Source organism: Mugil cephalus, chromosome 1, assembly GCF_022458985.1.
Source record: "Mugil cephalus isolate CIBA_MC_2020 chromosome 1, CIBA_Mcephalus_1.1, whole genome shotgun sequence".
NCBI lineage: Eukaryota > Metazoa > Chordata > Actinopteri > Mugiliformes > Mugilidae > Mugil > Mugil cephalus.
Window position 1 is genome coordinate 47,417,183 of NC_061770.1, and position 14,999 is coordinate 47,432,181.

Genomic DNA, 14,999 nt, shown 5'->3' on the forward strand with positions numbered 1-14,999 from the left:
GACGAGGAAAGTCCTTATACAAATGAGAACTATATTCTCCTCCACTCACTCACTTACACTCACCTTAGAAACACAAGCATACCTGTCTTTCTCTCGCTCACGCACTCACTTACTGTTGATTTGTATAGATTCAGCTGTTCACAGCCTTGCTGTAAAGTTCTCTCAAGAACTACAATATGGTATGCTGCTATTGTAGGCTGCTTGTGACTCAGACTAAATTGGCTGTCAGCCTGCGAACTACAAGAGCAACTACAGACGTTTTAGATTTAAATTATTTTAGTTTTACAGATAACTACTAGATGGCATTTGGATTTACTATAATGACAAGATGTCTTCATGATCTGCCCATCAAACAAGTTCCACTTCAAAGAAAACAGAAATTCGGGAGAGTAATAGATTTTACTATGAAACACTTTGTGACACGAGAAACGTGCAGCACATGTGTTTTGAATTTAAAATTCCTGGGATGATAACATTCCTTCACAAATCAGTAGTAAGCAGTCTACATTCCTAGTTGCCTGATTTCATACACGTGTGGCCATGGAAGTGATTGGAACTAAATTCAATTATCTGGATGGATTAACAAATACTTTTGGCAATCTAATGTATAGATTGGCTACGTTTTAATCTGAAACTCTGTACATAACGGTCATGTGGTCTCTGTGGCGCAATCGGTTAGCGCGTTCGGCTGTTAACCGAAAGGTTGGTGGTTCGAGCCCACCCAGGGACGACTTGTTTTGTTCTTACTTCCATTGTTATATGCATTCCAAAATATCACAAAAAAGCCCACCCAGAGACAACTTTTATCTGTCAGTGGTCTGATTCAATAACTGCTTTGATAAAATTTTTGATAAATAATATCTCGTCTCGTCTTCTGCTACCATTTATCCTCACTAGGGTCGCAGGAGCCCATCCCACAAATTCAATATTTCGGAGTGAATTTAATCTCATTTTCTACGGAACGGATCATCAGAAGCAAATACAATAAGTTTTATTAATTTTTTTATTTTATTAATAATTAAAAAAAACTGCCGTCCCTGGGTGGGCTCGAACCACCAACCTTTCGGTTAACAGCCGAACGCGCTAACCGATTGCGCCACAGAGACGAGAACGCGTCACGTTTGATAGTTTAAGGTCTTTGTCAAGAAGAAAGAGAAAATAACAGAAACGTTGGCGTTTAGTATGAGTGTGACGAAATGATGACGTCTGTCGCCGCCCGGCTAGCTCAGTCGGTAGAGCATGAGACTCTTAATCTCAGGGTCGTGGGTTCGAGCCCCACGTTGGGCGCAGTGTTTTTGTCCCATAAACCTAGTTAATTTTATTGTGAATTCTGACATGTACAACACAATACAGGATTGAAATTACCTTCGTCAAAGGCCTACGATGCAGCAGCTAAACAAAAATGGAGAGTCCTTGGTTAGTGTGAGTTTATATTCTTCTTAGCAATCAGTGAAAACATTCATAATACATTATTGCTGAAGCCGTTGTAGTAGCAGCAGCAACACTAGTAGTTATTATCTAACACTTTGCCCCCAACTTTCCTCCACCCGGACACTGAGCACAGGTTCACTACAGGGCTGCATGCTGAGTCCCCTCCTGAACTGCCTCTACAGTAACAACATCATCATCAAATTTGGTGACGGCAAAGAGGAGGTCCAGAAGCTAACGTCCTGGTGTTCAGGCAACAACCTGGCACTGAACACCATAAAAACAAAAGAAATCATCACAGACTTCATACTTAAAATATTCAGGGTCTTGGGAGTCCAGATCTCCGATGACCTCTCTGGACAGATGTTGTAATGAAGGCTCAGCAGAGTCTCCACTTACTAAAAGTCCGCAGGAAGAACAACCTGGACAGAAAGCTGCTGCTGGCCTTCTAGATTAGATTAGATTCAACTTTATCATTATTGTTGTACAGAGCAACGAATTGCAGTTTAGAATCTAATGAGTGCAATAAGCAGTAAGTGCATGTAGCATAAATAGTATATTAGAGATATGGTACAAGTTGTTTTGTTAGCATATGGACAATATTTACAGATGAAACCTAGGTACAGGTGAGTGAGCAAAATATACATAATGATTGACTGAGGTATATGAACATATTATATAGATAAATTGAGCCTTAAACAGTGCATGAATAATAAGCAGTGGCTACCTAATGATACTAAACTAGTACAATTGGTATAGAGCACAGTACAAAGTGATTATTGCAGAGATACTGTGTGTTTACATGGTACGTGACCTGCACCGAAGAAGACAAGGCAAGGAACAGAAGATTAACAAGAGGGATTTAAGGGGGAAACGTAACATATTTACCTTTTGTAGTTAAAGACAGCTCAAGGTTGGACGTCTTTCGAATAATTTGAAGCGGTCGGCCGGTTGAATTTTGTAGAAGCGTCGTCGAGATTGGCCGTCGGAAAGATGGAAATGTCGGGCCGCGATTGGTCCGCCTCGCAATTTTGGACAATGGCTACGGGGATTGGCCGAGAGCAAAGATGGAGACGGCGGGCGGCGATTGGTCCGCCCTGGCAATTTTGGACAATGGCTACGGGGATTGGCCGAGAGCAAAGATGGAGACGGCGGGCCGCGATTGGTCCGCCTCGCAATTTTGGACAATGGCTACGGGGATTGGCCGAGAGCAAAGATGGAGACGGGGCGACATGATTGGAGGGGAAGATACAGAATCTCGCCCTCCCGCTAATCGAAAGGTTGGTGGTTCGAGCCCACCCAGGGACGACGTGTTTTATTCTTGAGCGGGATCATTGTCTTGCTAAAATGTCCACCCTCATTTCATCTTCATCATTCTGGTGGATTTCAGCAGATTTTTCATTGTTTTTTGCATTCATTCTCCCTTCAATTATATGAAGCTTGACAGTACCATATGCAGAAAAACAGCCCCACACCATGATGGTCCACCTCCAAACTTCACTGTCAGTATGGAGTTTTTGGGGTGATGCATTTTGTCCACCAAAGATGGTGTGTGTTATGGCATCTAAATAGTTAAATTTTGCTCTAATCTGACCAGATTATGTTCTGCCAGTATTTCACAGGCTTGTCTAAATGATGTGCTGTACCACTAATATACTATTTATGCTAGATGCACTCACAAAACGTTACAGTAGAGTGAATTAACACATTATAGGACAAAAACATTGCGCCCAACGTGGGGCTCGAACCCACGACCCTGAGATTAAGAGTCTCATGCTCTACCGACTGAGCTAGCCGGGCTGGTGAGCTGTGCGACCCAAGATGACGTCATGTATGACAAAATTTCACGATTAATCGAAAGAGTCTTACCATTAGGGTCTACTGCCGGAATTTCTTAGCAAACTTGGCTTACCCATCGAAGAATTAAAGGGACCAAGCACATTTTCCAAACACAAGAGAAGTAGGATAATACAGTATTACAGTAGTAATCTTGTCAAATGTTACTATGCACAGTTTGGTCAAGGGCTATTTTATCACTAAGGGTAAATAAGTTTGAAAAAAACAAACAACAACAAGTAAATGGGACACCCCTTTTAAGGGACCGACTGGTTCATTCAAAGATAAACTGCACGACAGAAAGGAACTATAATTTTAAACTTGTGGACACAACTCACCACCAGGTGGCGCTTTCCCTCTACAATAAATCACCGGGGGCTGAAGAAATAGGTGAGCTGCTGATTTTACGAGCGGCTTTGATTGCTATTCTTCGCCAGTAATGAAAAGTAACGAGAAGGTATTCAGCTAACCAGCGGAGCGTGTATTATTATTTAAGCATGAGTGGAAAAGCTGAATTGTAATGTGAGCAGAGTGGGGGCAACACCACGTGATCCAATGCGGAAATTGTCCAGGAGAGACCTAGAGAGAGCTGAGGGGAGTGGAGCCGAGCTGCAGATGTACACTTGTGTCTGGAGCCGAGGCTGTGTTACACTCTGCACCGCCTGTGTTAAACAACAGTTCATCAGACACTTCGCTTTGGGGTTTCTGCTCAGGTTAGATGTGCGGCCTCCGTCTGTTGTGAAGGGAGCAAGGTAAGTTGAGCTTGACGGGGGAAAAGGAAACAAAGCAAAGGGACGTTTTGACAGTTTGCTTTAACGCGACAACTTTTTAGGAAACACCTGACTGCCCAGAAAAAGAAATGCACATTTGGTGAGACTGCTAGCCGTAGCTAACATGTTGATTCATATTCATGTTCCTGAGTCACTAGTTAATTAATAATTTCTCTGCTGTATGAAACAATGTGTTATGTGCCTGATACCAGCTACTCCTGCTGTAATATCTCAGTCATTTTTTCTGTACACGTATTAGGTTACAAACACAGCCTTTGTTTATTTTGAAACCGTACTGAGACGCAGATTAAGGCATTTGTGATTGACAAGTAACTTTACATTTATTTATTTTTTTCTGCTGTTTTACTTATCCACCAATTTCCTGATTGTCTGTGAAGATTCTCAGTCATCCAGGTCATGGCAATCAATTTCCTGATAGTTTATACTCTTATTATAAAAGTAAGAGATTCCCCAGTGAGACCTACATGCCTGGTAATGTTGTACACACAACATTTACTTTATATGTTCTTCTGATTCCTGTCGCACACTGCATGCACCTGTTCCTCGAAATAACACGCCAAACAGGAAACGACCTGCCCCTGCTCTCTGTGACATCTGCAATGTTAATTTGTCAACAGCAGCTCAGAGGGCCGATGGTAACAAAGCCTGGCTGTGCTTTACGATTTAAATGAGGCGGCTAGGCATGTAAATGAAGCTCCACGCTCACGTACCGCGAAGGTTACTGTAGGAGGAACGAGTGCTTCTCAATCCGCAGGTCAACGCGGTGTGAAGATGAGCAGCAGAATCACGATGAGCCCCCTCATTGCTGGGGTTTATCTAACCTTGCAACAGTAACATAGGAAGTTTTTACTTAAGAACAGGTCACATCCGCCATGGATATCTGTCTGTATCAGTCATGTAAAACAGTGGCGTTATAGGTAATTCCTTTTCATTGCTGGAGAAACGTCAACGATGGATTTGAGAGAAAGTCACATTTTATTACAACTTGACTTCTATTTTTGATGGTTTTAGCAGAATTCCCATAATGTTTCCTCATTCAAACGTGAATTGGGCAGATATCTGGCTGTGTAGTGATCAGTGAAGTTACACACTACAATACAGTCTTAGTGAGATGATCTGACAAGTTGCAAACGGTTGAGCCAGATTATCTCAAACTTGGCGCACCAGGACGTCTCTATTATACGAGAAACAGTGAGCGTGGTGTTCATGTACGGGGGGATTTCTTTTCTTCATGCAAGTTTAGCGCACTTGGGCTTTGTTTAAAACTTGTCTGATCATCTAATGATTGGGATTAACTACAAAACTGCAAAAACGCGCTCGGTGTATAGTAAACTGGTATTGTCGTCGAGGAAGCTGCGCACGGTGGCAGTGGGACCAGTGAGCTCGTCGAGCTGTTTTGATTTTCTGCTCGGTCATGCTCGCCGCGTATGTCACCCCACTACTTTCACAGCTGGAGGCTTGTGCATCCGAATCCCACCGGTGGTCTACTAATCATAGCGACCCAATTTAGGTGCCCAAAAGCGGCACGGGTATTTTTCAAAAGTGGATCATCCCCTGGTTTTTGCGAAACTCTCAGTGGGTGTGACACTGTGTGAGCTTTCTGTTCCACCGTGTTACACCATTTAAGCGATGACTTAACTTCTTGCCTTGGCTCATGAAAGAAGGAAGTGAAAACACGCGAGGGATTCTCTGTGTCGCTGATCTCACAGGTCAGGTCGGTGGTTCCTGTTGGAAAGCGTGTGAAAGTGATGACACTTTTAAATGTTCATTCTTTGAGAGGTTTTTAATATTAACTAGACTAGAAAGCATCCATGGACCTGATGTGACATCTGTTGAACCAAACAGGGCGCAGGTGTTATCGTGGAATAAGGAACGAGAGAAATCAAAGTTTATTAAATTAAGTCCCTTTTAAACAATTATTCTCCGATGTATATATTCAGAGTCGCCACGCAACAGCCTGCACAGCTGTGTAGGGAAAGAAACACAAAATATGTAGGCGCCAAATCTAGTTTATTGAGAAAATTCAGATAGTTTCGATCTCAAAGGAGGGCACTATTGCTGAATTATAACCTCAGTAAATCTTAATTGTGAAAGGTACCTGAGTGAGAGCAGAGTAGGGCTACTGAAACAAATGAAAACACATCAGCAGCAGTGTTTTTATTAAACTTGGCTCTCACGTGCTTCCTAGCACGCAGGTTTTTCACAAAGCTCCAGTAGGCATGCTTTTGTTCTGGTAATAGCATTAGTTGCCTCCCCAACTTTTGCGGCTACTTTGCATGGATTTAGCAAACTTTGCTGTTTATTTTTCTCTTTCTTTCTTTTTAAAAAATGTTTTTTGTACTTGTCATTACAGTATATCACCGCTGCCCTTTCCAAACCACCATTGAGTTTGTGTAATAATGTAATCACTTGTTTGTGGTCATTTGCTGCTTTCTCCCGGTTTTTAGTCTCACGCAAAGTCACTGCTTTGCAGAAATGTGTCAGTCTCACTGTGTGTTGGCTATTGTTGTATAACAGCCTGATAATGGCTGTTATACAACCACATTAACACAACCAACACCTAAATAACACTGCTGTCTGTCTGAGTATTATCATGACAGCCGATTATCTAGAGCCAACCACTGTCCCTTCGCTCTCAGGCTTCAGCTGCGTTTATTTCACCATATAAAGCACTAAATGTAGCACCTATTCTCTATATGTCCATGTTTATAATAAGAACCTCCCACAAATACGATGGACATTATCCTCCCGTATAAAGCCCACCAGCAGCAGCAGCAGCAGCAGCAGCAGCAGTGGCTTCAGCCCTCAGATAATCCTCTTAGACTATTTTGTTGTTTTCCTTTAATTGAAGTCTCCGTCGGGAGTCTCTGGTACTCCTGGCCGGACTTGCACGGCACAGCTGTGCTCCCGGCTACGATACAGGCTAACCCGAGGATTGTGGATTTAGACAGACAAACTCCCAGGGAAGCATACGGTGCTGAGCCAGTGTTTCCCCATTTACTCTTCACTCACGTCCGCCCCTTTACGTCTCTCCTTATCTTCCAGTTCTCATCTGCTGATCTGATCATCTCCTCTGGTTCTGCCTTCCTCTTCTCCCCTCCGCTCTCCACATAATGATAAATGCTGCTCCCTCATCGTCTCCTAACTTGTTTTTGCAGGGTCGCTTTGAGGTCAGGCTGCTGGGATGACAAGGCTGTGACACTGTGTGTATCCAAGTGTGTCTACATTGGACCAATTCCTGTGACATGGCTACTGCTAAGAAGAGTGAGTTTTTATCATCCTATTCGTCGTCATCTTTAATGGCTGTAGTAACCACATTAAAATGGAGATTCCTCTTTTAGCGAGACAGTAGAAAACATGTCATGTTGTGTGGTTAATGTAGTGTGTTGCAGTATTTTTGTAGGTTCGATTCTGTAGTAGCCACAGACTTTACATGTAGTAAATGATGGTTGACAGTTTCGAAGCCTTGTGGTGCGTTCACAAACTACATGCAACCAAAGCTCCGTCAGCGTAGTCGTTGAGTTGCCGCGCAAAGAGTGTCACTCAAAGGCTCGGTGACGTGAAGTCAACTCATCAACGTATCAATGTTTGAGGGACCAAAAAGAGTTGGAACTGGCCTAACTTGATATGTCGACATAAAGCATTGGAGCTACGTGTTGGGCTGCCGCTACAGATCTCTGCCTTCCTTTGAAAATCTAACGTCGCTCTTGTGATTGCACACTAGTGTCACGCTCAGTCACCGTGACCCGCTAGTTGCTCAAGCGCTCGTTGGCGTCGTTGGTACAGTTATTCATTTCAATGCATAAACGCATATCATTGGTTGACACGGTGAGGATGAGTTGAAACCGGCTCAATTTTGACTTGTAGTGCGTCACGTCTGTCACGTAGTCAAGTCTTCACTCGAAAAACCGCTGGGTTAAAATATAACCCAACCTGTAACCCAAGGTTTGATCGACAACGGGACAGAACACGTGCTGGGTTATTTTGACAGGGTGTTGCAGCTGTGGGTGTGTTGCATATGGATGAGTGTTAACCAGGAATCCTGGGTTCTTCATTTGAACCCCTCACAATGAGTAAACTGGGCTGTCTCATAACATCACTACTTTTATATATAAAATCAAATGAGTCAAACTCATTTTAGTTAAAGAGTCACATTCACCCCAATTCATTCTCAAGAGGTCAGACCAGTAGGCAACAATTGCAAGACATACGACAACAACTCCACATTCTTCTTTTGTGTTAGTGATTTGCAATCCTCCTCCTACTTCAGCCTTCTCCTCCTTCTCCTACTCTTCATTGTTCTCCCTCCTCCTCATCCTCCTCCTCCACTCCAGCGTTTTTACTCGTCATCTCTTAACCATTATTTCTAGTGAAATGACATGACAAATGTAATATGATAGCTAGTGCTTGTAACATTAAACTGTACTGTTTATTATGCCATGTTAAAGTTTGAAGATAAGTGTGTGATTATGTGCAATGGAATAGTGAAGCAAAATTATGGCAACACCCTGAACCACCAACCATTTAAATGTGAAATTCAAAGAGCTATTGTTATGGTTAGCTACAGAACGTTAGCTTAATTTAGCTAGGAAAACAGTTGCTAGCTTAACTTTGTTAATAAAAGAATAAAATAAAACATTAAACCCTCTTATGAACCATGATGTGAATTGTGAATTGTATTAAGTTTGAAACTATTAAAAATGTAAGTAAATATTCAATTTAACCTACCAGAAAAATCTTGTGTCTGATCACTCGCATCCAGAAGAAAAACTGATTTCAACAATAAATGAGCGGGAAAATTAATGAACCAGGAGTTGGGTCAAACCCAACCAGGTGTTCAGCTATAAATGAACCCCTTTCCACCACTTTGACCGACGCAGAACAACCCAGCAATGTGTTTAAAGTGCCTCAAAAAAAAAACAGAAATATGAGCCAGCATGAACAGCCCAGAAATGTGTTTACAGAATCAACACAGCAATTTTAAGAGTGTTGTGACTGAGAACCAGAGGTCGGTTTGTCATCAACTGACCCATCAATCCTGCCATGCACATCCCCAAACGTAACTTTTATTTGCGGCCAAAACTTGTGTCTCATTTTCAAGCTGCTAAGATAACTGCATATGTTGTGTTGAGAAAGTCATCGCTAAACCAGTTTGAGCGCATAAAATAAACCAGTTAAGAGATGCACGCAATACAGGAAGCAACAAATGGTTCAAAGCAACAATCATTCACATTCATGTAAACTGTTGACTCAGCTGGGAAGTATTTCTCCCGCATTCGGTGTTTGCCCTATGGGGCTGGTTATTGAAATAAATAAACAGGGTGACACATTGTTAAGTTTTTTTAGATTGTGATTGTAAACCTCGAGCGAACCTTCTCACCGAACTGGAGGCGTTCTAGGAAGGATAATCAACGGCATTTCAATTCACAATCGATTCTTCTCTTTCTTGGGAATAGGGTGTGTTTATGTGTCAGTGTGTGCAACAGATATTTGTTGAGGCAGGCAAATGCATTTTACCAACGAAATGAAGGGGAAATAATTCTTGGAAACAAGCCGTGCAAGAGAACAATGACTGATCCCAGGTTTACTACTGCCATGAATAAGCTCCATCCTCTCCTCAGTGCAGGAAGGGAGTACTCGTCTTCAAGGACCACGTCGCAGGCCTTTGTTCTCTTTGATAAGGTCACTGAGTGATGGCTTGTGCCTCTTCACTGACACGCAGTTGATGGCATTTTAGAAAGTGTGCATTTCATGTGTCTTTGATGCAGTAAAATGTCACAGGAAGAGTGTATCTCTTGTTCCCTTTTCAGGGAGAACTACATATACAGTATATTGCTACCTTTGGGAGACTAAAATAATTTCATAAATAAGCTAAGCTCATTGCATAGGTTCAAAGTCTGTCCTGTTGTCCAGATATGACTGAAGATCCAGCACACAAGTAGGAAAATGCAGATATAGATATTTTCTTTGGTTTGTTAGACTGTCTTTCAAGTCGATCCTTTTTAAATGCTTGTTGTGAGAATAAACAGTAAAAACATAGACATGCTTGTCGTCTGTCGTGCTTTAGATGACTCTCTCTACCATATAACTCGTTTTCTTTTGTTAACGCAGCCAACCGTAATGTACGGGTGTGTGGTTATTAGGAAGCGTTTGTGTTGAAAAATGCGGACGAGCTCGGCGACTCCGAAGAAGCACTCGCAGGTAGGAGAGAAACAAAATGAGAAGGGTAGACAGAGACGAATGTGTGCAATCTCACTCCTGCAATTCCAGCCATGCACTTAAGAGAAACTAGTTAACAATCTGTTGCACCGAGCTTACAAATGCTGCATTGATCAAAAAGCACAGCCGTCATTTACATTGGGGGCGATAGGGACGGGTCCCCTGGGGTAAATGACAATAACACTATTTCAAATAGCTGGTTTTTAATAAGTAAAAGAAAATGTTCAGAAAAATAGCATGCACCAAGAAATGTTAACCGACAAATGATAATACTTGGAGCAAAAGACTCAGCATGAGAAGAAAACATACTTATAAAGTATAATGAAGATTTGCTTGAGTCATGATTGGTTGACTCAAGCTATTTTAATTTAACGTTACCTACGCTGGTACTAACAGTCCTTCAGTTGTTTCTATTGTGTCATCTGTTGGGGCAGTGTTGTTGGATATTATTGCTTGGCTGACATGCACTGGTGCCTTCTACAAAAGTGATATTGGCAATGTTCAGTCGACGTAGTGTTGCGACTGTAGATGTGCTGCATGGTCAACGACGTGCGTTCCACACTAAGGATTCCTCTGTTGTCAATTCTGTGGTAGCCATGAACTGTATACTGTAAATGACTGACATTATTTGTGGAACACCACTTCGCTGCCCTGGAGTTTAGCATTTGGACGTTGCCATCTTGGTTTTTTGGAGGCAGAAGTGACCATATTTGGACAAGGGATGGATATGACTTGGGCCATATCGCCACGAATATGATATTTGAGTGAAACCAAACAAGTCTTGCATGTTTAGGCCATGACGAATTTGGATTTTTCTGTGACCGGAACCGCACCTTTTTGAATCCTGGTCCCAGGATTCAAAAAGACAAATACACAGCCTGTGCGGTTTCGTTTTGTCATTTGTGTAGAGGCCTGATAAGAAAACAATGATGTCTTGCTCCCGACGTCTGATAACAACAACATCAGTGGTGGACTCCAGGCTTGTGATGATGCTTCATTAGATATTGATCCTTGTTGGGTGGCTAATATATATTGTTACTTTGTCACTATGTTGAGCTAAAAAGGATTGTGGACTGTAATCTGGAGTCTTTGTTTGTTTACGGCGTGCAGGTTTGATGCACGCTCCGCCTCTTCTTCTTTTCATGGCTGAGTTCTGTAGCAGAAACAGCGCCATGCATAGGTCTGGCATATATACTGCAACCTTTCTACAAGTAGATGTGGTTTTGTAATGGATCCGTCTTTCCAAAAAAACATATCTCAAAACGATGCCAAGGAAAACTGGATAAAAAATATCGTTTTGGTATGTGTAGACATGGCCTTAGTGTTTGACACCAGCCGGCGTCCTCTGGGTCTGAGCATGAAGCCTATGCGAAGTGTAAAAAGCTGCAGTTCATAGAGTGACCACTTGAGGCTCCAAAAAGATGCAAATCCCCACAGACCCCCAGGCTAAAAAGCCCAACTTTACAGCATTATTAAACATGTTTACAGCCCAGTACTAAAAATTTACAAGGGGTGAAAATAATTTGTTTAAAATTTTGCATAATTGAGGGCTTTCTCACTCTGAGTGACAGGCAGTAGCCTGAGCCTGAGCCTGAGCGGAGAGTTGGGTGGGCGGGTCACAACTTCCAGGCTGCTTTCGCTGTGTCCCAACACGACCCCCATGTCCATATTTGGAGTATCCGAGCGTGGGCTGGGTAAAGCTCATCCAACAGCTCGTGCATCAGGTGAGGTGAATCTAGCCAATGACTTGAGAACAATAGAGTATTTCGTTTGAGGGCGTTGGCAGTTATTTGAATGGTAGTCTGTTGGTGCCAGCACCTAGCAACCACCCACTTTCTCAGGTAGTTTCACCTTTCAGACTTTATGTCCAACTTTTACGCACCGTATATTTCTGCCCTTCTCCAATGTGACTTTACACAAAAATATTTTTCATCTAATTTCATGTTATTCCCTTAATTAAAATCTTAATCAAACCCAAACATGGGTCTAAACCAGCCACTATCAGGTTATCGTGATATGCAGCAGTAGCAGAAACGGGTCCACAGACAGACAGATGGATTACTGGTAGGACACAAATAGATATAGATTAATCTGAAATAAGCCAGTAGAGAATGCGTGCATGTTAATTTGTTTGTGCACGTGGATCTGTGTTGTCACTAGTCAGCTAGTGAGAGGCTACGAGTCCCTGCTCCCACTGTGTCTGGGATTATCTAACCGATCTAAAAGGCCCCAGATATGAGTATTGTCATAATAAGCCTTACGCAGACGTTTGTCCCACATCTCTACCCCTGCTTTGATGCACGTCCAAGTGACTCAAATACTCATGAAGTGGGGTTGGCAAATAGCTGGTGAGACTGTAATGTTATTCATGCTCCAGCTTGTGTTGCATTTTATAGCTTGTAAGCAGGAATTGTAGTCGTTGCTTTACAGCTGAATCTGTCAGGAGGACTCCTGAGGGCATGGCAGGGTAATTGGAGCTGTAGTAAATGCAGAAGTATTCAACAATAGTGACAGTACAATAGTGTATTTTGATAATCTCCTTTGATCACCAACATCTTAGAATGTCCCCAAAATGTATACAATACCAACTCTAACTTGAGATAGGTTGCCTTAGACAGTAATAAAGCCACCGTTATTAAAACCCTTATGCCCTCCTCTTGCATTATTGTACATTTTGTTCCAACTTGTTTTCTTCATTGGGTGACTATTTTGGCTGTGTTACAGCTTGTGGCATGAATTTCTGCAAGAACTCTTCTTTTTAGTCAAATTTCTGAAATCCAGTGTCCTTTACTCTCACTTGTCATTTATACTTTAGTGATGCATTTTGCACCTTCTGGACACCTTTGTGGCCGTAATGTACATGTGCTAAAAACAGCCATAAAATCCTCATACATGAATATTTTTTTTTTGCTGCTTTCCCACTCATACTATGGAGCTGTATGACTACCAGGGGCCCCACCCACTTGGTGTCCATGGTAGTCATACGGGTCCATGATATAAATGGGAAATTCACAAGAATTGCATGCATCGGCCTATTTGACTCTGATCAAATGTATTAAAAATGTCAAATATCACTACTTTTCTTTTAAATGAAATGTTGACGTTACAGAATGATTGGTATTATACTGAAATGACAGATTAAAAATGTTGTCATAATGGAAGTCTATGGGGCATTTTTGGCTGCGAAGGTGTCCAGGGGGAGAATCTAGCACTGCATAAAAAATACTAATGCAATCAAATCAGTTTTATTGCTAATCTTTGACATACCCAAGACCCAATCATCACCTGCTGTTTATTTTATGGGTGGAAAAAGTGCTTGTTTTTTTTTTTGTTTTCAAATCAAATCAATATTTTCAGACTGGCATTTAAAGGGTTAAAATCCTAAAAAACTATTGAAATTTTGGTAGTTTTGAACAAGGCGGACGTTGTTTAAGAGATTTATGGAAAAAAAGTAGAAAGAAATGTTGATTCATGAGGATTTTATGGCGGTTTCTTTATGCGTGTACATTGTTGCCACAAAGGTGTCCAGAGGGAAGTACATTTGAGGAGGCCATGAAGGTTAAGCCCACTGTCTGCCAAGAGAGTGTAATTACTCTGCCATGGAGCCTCACTGAATGAACTGCGAGGCTTTATACAAAAAGCCTCTTATAGCGGGAGTTGAAATAACTGGTCCCGTCACATGATTTAGATGATGTCTTCCCTGAGGGCAGGAGCAGGCGCTCACGAAGACGAGATTAACCGTGAGATACCCAGATGCATGTTAAACGCTTATTAAATTAATCACCACAGTGTGGAGTAAATGAACACAGCAGGTTTTTGGTCCTAGTCGAATCAATTCTCCACCTTAACTCCGCTGAAATCATAACATCTCCAGATCCATGAGCTCTCAGAAGCTCTTACATATGATCTCTTCCACTGTGAGGTGCTTTTATTTTTGTGGACACTGCTTTTTATTTTCATGCTCTTATTTGTCCATCACGTCCACTTTCGGGTTCACTGAGCGTTATGGACTTTTAAGGACTTTTAAGCGGTGCGGGGAACAAAGTGTAGAATTTAACACTGCCAACTGTGGCAGTCATGAAGAAGCAGAAGCACTTTCCCTCTCGGTGCGCCAAATGAAAGGGTGTCCAGTCAAAATCAACCAGCCCCGGGCTTTTACACATGATGTTTCTGCAGGGTAGCAGGAGAGCTGTAGTGTGACTTGTGCACTGGAGGGGATTCTGACGCACATGCAGGCAGACTGTGGCGGGCAGGAGTCAACTTAGAGCTGTAGGACAAACTTTAGAGCATGAAAAGTTACAAATGAGGTGTGAAATGCTCTAAATTTTGTATTTTTATAAGCAGATAACGTATACAATAATCTATCAGGTGCAAATACTGCAAGCATTCACGAATATCCTCAATGGCCACGTTCGAACAGGGTTTACATTAAGAGTATTATTTTTATTATTTATTACTTTATTACTTGCATAATGAGAGTGTGGTCTGGATGTTTTTTGGATGTACCATGTTCTAGATGACTGAGACGGACACGCTACTACTAAACAGTTGCAAAAAAATAAAACTGATATCACTGTTTTTCAAATGCTGTACGTATAACTTGATTTGGGAAACCCCCATTATTAATATTTTAATATGTCCTGTATTTAAATGAAGGCCCGGAGTCAGATAGGAAAACTCATTTTCAGACGTCGACCTAGCGTGACTCCCTTTATCTGGATTTGG

The 14,999-nt window shown here is 41.9% G+C and overlaps 1 protein-coding gene and 4 non-coding genes across 5 annotated transcripts in view; 3 read left to right on the forward strand and 2 right to left on the reverse strand.

Annotated features, from left to right (window-relative positions):
- Positions 1-656: 656 nt before the first annotated feature.
- On the forward strand, positions 657-730 carry trnan-guu. Its single transcript has one exon. It is a non-coding gene; the product is annotated as a tRNA-Asn (tRNA).
- Positions 731-1,032: 302 nt separating this feature from the next.
- Positions 1,033-1,106, reverse strand: trnan-guu. Its single transcript has one exon. It is a non-coding gene; the product is annotated as a tRNA-Asn (tRNA).
- A 108-nt stretch (positions 1,107-1,214) lies between these two features.
- Positions 1,215-1,287, forward strand: trnak-cuu. Its single transcript has one exon. It is a non-coding gene; the product is annotated as a tRNA-Lys (tRNA).
- A 1,868-nt stretch (positions 1,288-3,155) lies between these two features.
- trnak-cuu lies at positions 3,156-3,228 on the reverse strand. The gene has a single exon. It is a non-coding gene; the product is annotated as a tRNA-Lys (tRNA).
- A 507-nt stretch (positions 3,229-3,735) lies between these two features.
- The window catches only part of c1h20orf27 (chromosome 1 C20orf27 homolog), a 28,123-nt gene continuing 16,859 nt past the window's right edge, over positions 3,736-14,999 (forward strand). The window contains exons 1-2 of the mRNA XM_047607869.1: positions 3,736-4,016; positions 7,214-7,319. Coding sequence (XP_047463825.1) covers positions 7,301-7,319 — 19 coding nt within the window. The 5' untranslated portion in view covers positions 3,736-4,016; positions 7,214-7,300. The remainder of the gene's footprint in view (positions 4,017-7,213; positions 7,320-14,999) is intronic.